Here is an 8,058-nt window from a genome sequence, read left to right as displayed (position 1 = left end):
TATATAGATCTGTCTATATTGTGCCCAGTCGAAGCTGAAGTTAGCTTCCGAATGTAGCATCTAATTCGAAAAATAACTAAAGGGCGATTACTCTTAATTTTTCACTATGTTGAGCTTTTTTAATGTGTTGTACTTTAAAAACAACACCTAGACATTTCAAACTTAACTAGATTATTCTGTACTAATAGCAGAATAAATAAAACATTTGTGAAACCTTCCAATTGATTTGTGAAATTTGTAAAATGTCAATAATAGATTCCAGAACACATTAGATCTGAATTATTAAATTGGCATTATTTGTTATTTTAACTTTCCGCTTTCTTTCTCTTTTTATCTTTATTATAGCTGGAGTTGGACAGGAGTTCTGTTTGATGGCTTCCTGGAGGGAGATTGGCTGAGCTAATGTTGCCAACAACTTTTCTCCTGCTATTAACTTTTTTGCTTTTCTTTATATACAGTATTTGCTCTATTTTTTTTTTATTTTTACCTTAATGCTTACCTGGTCGTTGAGGTGGAAATGTACATCCTCTTGATTACTGACAAAATGTCAGAACCACATGGACTGAGCTGGTTGCATCATATCAATCTGAATCTTTATTTCTCATTAAAACGACTTATTTTAATTTTAAGACATTGTTATAAAATGTCATCTTTATTCTGCTGAAATGATGACTGCATTCTTGCAATTAAAATTTCTTGTATCCTGACTGTAATGCTCCCTTATATAACTCACAGAACAGATGATTGAAATAAAGGCACTTTTTGAAAATATTTTCTGTGATTTTATTATAGAAATTGAGAACGGGAGGAATCGATTAAAATCAAATCTGGTATGAAAAAAAATCTTGCAAGTCATATCATTCAGCCTTATTCAGCATATTAAATTATATGACTAACTACATATTGCTTAATATTCATATTTCTTTGCTGCTATTACTTAAAAATGTTGCGTTTTAACATCTCACTTACATGCAAATACTTGATATAACGTAAACACAGAGAAATGGGGAAAACAAGGTTTGTGAAATGTAGAGTATTACAAATGAGATTCAATTTTATTTTAGGTGCAAACAGAATAGCAAAATGAACAGTGAATATATAATATACTTCCTAGCAGCTAATCAGACATCAGACTTGTTTGCCTTTACTGGTGATGAAAACTCGTCACTGGAGGAGAGGAAGCCCGGCTCAGCCACGTCCAGGATGACTGCAGTGTCAGGGTAGCCAACAAAAGTCTGCAGGTAGATTTTTGCATATCTGGTGCTCTGGTTTCAAGATCATAGTTTAACCAAGTACTGTAAATAAAAAGTTAGTCCACGTTGTGATGATCCGGCAGACCATCAGACATGGACTGATGGACGCCGTCAGCTGGTCCAGGTGATTGGATCCAATAGAAAGGTAATCAGCACAGAGGCTCAATCATGACTCAGAAACACATCACAAAGTGTTACGATGCAAACCTGAAAAATTAAAAACAAAAAAAAACTAATAAGCGTCCATATTTAGCTGCACAACGTAATCAAAACTAATAAATCCTCAGCTCTTTTTGAGAGTTTTGCTTGAAAATAAATTGACAATATCTCAGGAAATTAAATGTTTAAGTGAAATACTTCTGGTATCACAAAGAAACTACAAAAAATGTTTTAGAGGTGTAACAACACTGAAGTTACTGAGTAAGAGTGAACTGAAATATTTACTACTTAGAAAATGCATGTTAAAATCTGAATACTCTTTTGAAAGTGTGCAGCTGAAATTAATTTAAACTACTAGCAGGCAAAGCACAGTGTCTGCCTAATATCTGTACCAACAGTAATACAAAAAATGATGCCTATAAAAGGCATTAGTTTATAAAAGTCAAGGCAAACCTAAATTTACTATTTTAAAAACAAAAAGCAGCGGGAGGATGTAACTTCATAACCTCATTTTCTAAGCAGAATCTCAGAGGGGAAAAAGAGAAATTACGTCAAGAACAGATTTTAGCAGCCAAGTCGAAAAATTCACTCTAACGTGGATTATAATTTTGAAACAGCAAAGGTAGATGTCATATTTTCGGGATTCGGGAAATACATGATTTCTACCATTTGTACCATTTGTTCTGTGGGTTTTTATGTGGATCGGTGCCACTTAAACGGCTGTAAAGCGAAGGTTTTGGGCCTTAATCTGACTGACTACCTGTGTGGTTTGGATCGGGCTGAAGCGTTGCTGCTCTCGGTTGTTCTTAAATTTCCGTGCTCGGTGTCGGAGGGGCTCGTCGCTCCGACTGCATGTTAAATGTATTTTATATAATTGTCATATAAACAAAAGCTAAGGAGTTGCCTAAAAATAATTTCATAATCCGTATAACACAAACGCATCAACACACAGTATTGACTTACCTTGTGCCGAATCGCTGCCTCTGTTCTCAGCCTGTTCCCGTTACAGTGGATTTTCTCCGGCATTATTTTCCTCCAACAAATTATTCCACTGAACGAAGCACGTACAGCTTCCTTTTAACCTCCGTCTTCCCATTTCTGACGCTGGATCTTCAATATCATCAAGCTTTGAAATAGCAGGCGGCTACAAACCTGGTGTTAGCTGTAGTGGCTAAGTTTTGGCTACAGTCCGCTGTCACCTTGATATCAGCAGATAAATGAAAAAACTAAGCACTGGATGGTACCGGCTAATTACTGGACACAATGACACACCAAAAAACTTGATTGTTGTACCAGTAGCTCACAGATATTTTAAGTTTTGCGTATTTTTCATGGTACAGACCTTGCAGCTTTGGTTAAAAACAATAGGAGCAAGCAGGACCCGGAACCAATCTATGTGGCATAAATTCAAATGGAAATACATCACCATCTCTCGTGGCATATACCCCGATAAATGGCCTTCTGCAAACATACAAAATGAAGTCCAAACCTCCAATTTGTCTGTTAAAATTGTGTTAAATGGGTTATTTGACAATGTAGTTTTAGTTCTGAGACTCTGAGCAAGATTCATAATGTGAAACATGTTATGTATTTCATATTGCCTATGCAGGGTTATGTGCCTTTTATTGTCGAAACATCCTGAGTTGCTGTGCGTCTCCCTGCTGTTCTGCCATTCGACCTGAAGTACTCTGGGAAATTAGTGTTACAGCAACATCTTAATTGGAAGCAGGCAATCTAACTCACATCATTCACAGTTTTGGCGCCGACGGGGATTACGTGAGTTATGAAACTGAGTCATGTTGAGTTTTAATAAAGACTAAAACTGATGTTGAAAGCCTAATATAGGTTACATCATCCAAAACATAACATGCAAAAGAATTACGACATCCGAATGTCTGTGTTTTTTAAACATATTTGGACATGTGAATATTTAAAATAAATCTAAACCTTCTGTAAAATAATAAAAATGCTGCCTGGGGACAATAAATTGGCTAGAATCACACACAGCTGTATCACATCAGGTACTGAAAACACAATAATTCATCATTTTAAAGGAGCTTTACTATATTTAAACCTTACACTTGCAGTTTGGTATGCTCCTAACTGTTGAGGTCAGAGTGAACACCATGTTGAGATCCAAAGAGCCTTGAGAAGGAAGATTGTTGCCTTTTATGAGCCTCGCAAGAGATTAAGTGGGGTCTAATTTCAAATCAGCCTTTTCCACTGTATGGAAAACAGTCTGCAAGCTGTGGATGCTAAAAACAACCACCAACATGTCCAGTTCCAGCAGTTCACCCTGCAGGCTGGCCATAGGATGCTACAGTAAGGCTTAAACTGTTGTCACTAAGCTTACAGCTGACTCTTATGTTTGACATTAAATGTGCCATCAGAAAGAGATAAGAAGTTTAACATTCATTAGAGGAGAGAAAGGAGAAAAAACATTACTTTCTAAAGGAAAAATGAAACAACTGAACAACTAAAGTTTGCCTGGATTTATGTAATAATATCCTTGTGAAGACGAGATGAAAATTAATTGAACTGGGGGACATGTTAGGCATGAACTCAAAATAAGAAACAAGAAAAGTACATGATAGCAACTGTAAGTGTGTCAACCAAGGACTTATCCCGAGCCTGGTCAAAGTCCAGATCTGGATCCCTGGAATGAACATCCCAGTGGTAATCATGCTATTTACAAAGGCGTTGGTGTGTCCTAGCTTTTTTTTTTTTTTCAGCTAGAATTCACGTTTCTGTCTATATCTTTTCTTTTTTAAGTAAAATATGGTTAACTGATAATGTTTAGCTGTGATCAAATCACTTCCTTTATTCAGTGTGACCCTTTTTCAAACAGCCGTGCTTTATAAAACAGTTTGCAATTTTAGAGTTACAGTGTACGTGAAACATGACTGTACTTCAACATTTAACCAAGTGAAAACACTGGTAAGTTGTTACTTTATTTTTCTGGCACAGTGTCAGATTCTAATCAACGAACCACGTTCCTCCACAGACCATCAATCCGTCTACATCGGCGTCCCCGTGTCTCGTGGGTTACGCCGCAAACGGAGGCGACGGCGTTCGAGTCGAGAGGCTCAGGACATGGAGCGGGACAGACACTACGGCCACAACAGACACCAGGACCATGACCGCTACAGAGACATAGACATTGAGGAAGGACTTATGGACTCAGCTGAGCAGAGTCTCCAAGACATCAACCGCACAAGTAAGAGCGATCAAACAAACAAGCCTCACAACAAAGCCCATCACAGTTACAAAGACGGTTCATCCAGAAGGCAGACCACAGGATGCTGAATATATATCTCCAAAACACTTAAAATGTCACTGGACTCACAGCTGACTTACTCTTGCTGTAGAATTCCATTCAGGGAAGATGGAAGTCTATAATTCTATTCTCAAGTCTATAATTCTGGAAAAATTAGTAAAAAATTAGTTCACCTTCTTACAAACAGCTACATTGTGCATATAATATGTTCCCTGCTCAGACACAAGTAGCAGAACTGACTATATCAGGGTTAAGTCTGCTTATACCATCTGACCCTTCAAGCAATTTACGTGTACCAAAGGCCATATTTTAGAGTGTAATCTAGACTGTGTCAAACGATCCACACTATTTGAAAATCCTGTTCACCTCCTTGCCTGTGGCGGTGCTGCACCAGGAACTACTGAAGGATACAACATGAAAGACCACAAGCTGTTTCTCCTTGTAGCGCTAGACTCGCATGTTTGTTTTGGTTCTATTTACCCAGAATGCCCTGTGCTATAGTCTGCCTCCTGCTTTTGGAGCAGTCTCAAATTCACATCGACCGAACTGAGGCCGAAGTTTTTAAGTGGACCAGAGTTTGCTTTTTTGGTCCACATTTGAGTTCAATTGAGCATTCACACCTCAAACCAAACCAACCGAACTAGAGTTTGATTAAACCAGACTAAACAGAGCTGAATGCAGCCCCAGACAAAGCCACTCACAAAAGTATTTGTGGCATTAGGATTGTGTGCTTCTTGCCTCTATGCTTTTCTGTTCAGTGTCTTCTCTTCTTCTACTAGTTGCTCATGGAAGACGCTCAGTCATACTGACTCAGGTTCTTCCTGTTAAAATACAGTTATTCCTTCCCCCTCTTGCTACTTGCTTGCTCTGGATGGGAGTGGACTTAATAATGAAAAATATGATTAATACCTGCTTGAAGGTTGTTGTTTTCAAAAGGTACTTTTAGTCTGACAAACAAGACAAACAAGAATTTACTGAATGTGACAGTATTTCTTAAGATATACTTAGGATACTTCTGATCCAACAAGCAGCATTCGTTGAATTCGTTCAACGATTCGTTGAATTTATTTCTGCAGCCCTTTTTGCGATTCATTTGTCACCAACTTGTGTATTTCTTCCCTTTATTTACCTGCAGCAGCAGCTCAGTGTGTTTACTGAACTCAGCCAGCATGCAGGTGAAGTTTTCATTTTAATTAAAGAAGGGCTTTTTGTCATGCTTTTGATATGATTTAACTCCCTTCTGGGCATTTTACAGTAAGCAGCAGGAGGCTGAGACACAGCCTGAGTGGGGATTGCTTCTTCTTTTGTCATAAACACGGCAGCAGATCGCTGTTGGTTTGGCTTTCAAATACTTGGAGGTAGGAGTGCTGGTGAATTGAGGGGTTTTATTTAGCAATTTTCAAAATGCATGTGGTGCAATAAGTGGTAAGAAAGCAGAGGTACTTGATCAGACGAACTCGATGCAAGTGGCAGCGTTTTCAAACGTTCTGCCTGCCGTACAAGAATGACATAAATATACAAAACAACCGTTAAAAAATTGTGAATTATTATTACTTTCTCCAGCTATGTGTCTTCCTCTGAATAGATGAAACCTGTGATTGCAAACAAACTAAACAATGTTTAGTTTTTGTCCAGTGGATTCTTTTTATTCACTTTCAGTTCACATTTTTAAATAATATGTCATGTGAAATGATTTACAGTTTCTAGCTGTGTGTAAAGTTATTCAATGCTATTGATCCATCAAAGATTAAAATTCTTGCAAAGTAATTAGAGGCATGTAGAGTCCTACCAGGGCCAGATTATAGTTTACAGAGCAGCATAAATAAAAAAAAAGAAACTTGGAAATGTTTTTTTTTTTCTTTTTTACTTTTCAAACTCAGAAATGTTCTTGTTTTTCCTAGAGTATTTCTGAGATTAATCTCAGAATTTCTCAGTTTTTTTTTTCTGGTAAATATTAGAAATATCTGTAAGCAAATTCCTTATAATTTCACTTCATAATTGAAATCATCATTTGAAAACTGCCTGTTGAAAACAGCAGTTGTTGTTTCCTTGTGTTTAACATTCAAGTCACTCAGATTACATGTCAGTGCAAAGTTTTAACAGGTTTTCTAAACCCTCGAAGTTTGGAGGGCTGGGAGAATTTCATCTGATGCACCTGAAAAATGACTGCAGCATGATTTTTCAATAAATAAATAAAAATAAAAAGTTCATGAACTCCAAAGCCTGAGTGAGAAAGACAGGAAGAGGTGATTACATCTTTGCTAAAATTAGCTTAAGTTGGATGTAGGGCTCTGTGAGCACGAAACAACCTTCAGTTGTGTTCTCTTTTCTGCAGGACCTTAAATGCGACAAAGTTAGGCATGGAGTGTTTATGATGCATTAAAAACTTCCCTGCAAGTGAAGTACTGACTACAATTCATTTTAGAAAAATAATTCTACATTTCTTCTACGTAAAATGTAAAAATTTTCTTAACAGTATGAGATCTATAGTTATGTAGCATCTTGAAAGGGTAATCGCTTAAATATATCCTCGATACGGTCACTGGATACAGAACAATTGCGTTGATAACATTGTTCCACTGTCAGATTATTTCCAGCAGAATGTGTGTGTAACAGTATGACATGCTGGTTCATGGCTGCCTTGCAGATGCCCTTCTGGAACCCTTTAATTCAACTTAATTCAGTTTATTTATAAAGCACCAATTAACAACAAATGTCATCCCAAGGCAAGCAAGTCCAATTTACGTATAGAATTAAACAATCAAATCTACCCAATCATGAACACAGATTCAAATTCTATTGCAAACAATTCAATCCTAGTTGAGCTACTAAAGCTTTCTATAAGTATATTAAGCTTTTTTTTTTTAAACATCTTAAATAAGTTATTTTCTGCGACGCAGTGTCTCCAGCAGCAGAGCGGCTACGCTACATCCTGAGTGAAGATGACGACATGCCCACGCCAACGCTCTTCACAGAGATGGACACTTTGCAGCGAGAAGGTGACGAGCTGGAGTGGAAGGAGTCGGCCAGGTGTGTGTCCACGCCCAAAACACACATCACACACCCGCATAAACACACAGTCGTGTTTTCATCACTTGTGGGGACTTCACATTGACTTCCATTAATTTCTACAGCCTAACTCCTACCCTTGTCCCAACCCTATCCTTAACCATCACATACTTAACCACTAACCCAAAAACAAAAATTTCCCTCATGGGGACCAAGAAAATGTCCCCACAAGGAGCAATGGTCCCCATAACCCCACAATGTAGACAGAAATAGGTTCCCACAAGAATATAAAAACCTGGTACACACACACACACACGCACACACACGCACACACACGCACACACACACACACACACACAC

The 8,058-nt window shown here is 37.8% G+C and overlaps 1 protein-coding gene across 3 annotated transcripts in view; it reads left to right on the top strand.

The window, feature by feature from the left end:
• Window positions 1-8,058, top strand: part of slc4a5a (solute carrier family 4 member 5a) — a 37,203-nt gene that overhangs the window by 7,595 nt on the left and 21,550 nt on the right. For all 3 annotated transcript variants that reach the window (XM_017306887.1, XM_017306888.1, XM_008417290.2), the window contains 2 exons: window positions 4,417-4,629; window positions 7,590-7,719. In XM_017306887.1, coding sequence (XP_017162376.1) covers window positions 4,417-4,629; window positions 7,590-7,719 — 343 coding nt within the window. The remainder of the gene's footprint in view (window positions 1-4,416; window positions 4,630-7,589; window positions 7,720-8,058) is intronic.

This window comes from Poecilia reticulata, linkage group LG9 (assembly GCF_000633615.1).
Source record: "Poecilia reticulata strain Guanapo linkage group LG9, Guppy_female_1.0+MT, whole genome shotgun sequence".
Classification (NCBI taxonomy): domain Eukaryota; kingdom Metazoa; phylum Chordata; class Actinopteri; order Cyprinodontiformes; family Poeciliidae; genus Poecilia; species Poecilia reticulata.
Note: the sequence above shows the minus strand (reverse complement) of the source record. Positions and strands in the feature narration are given on the sequence as shown.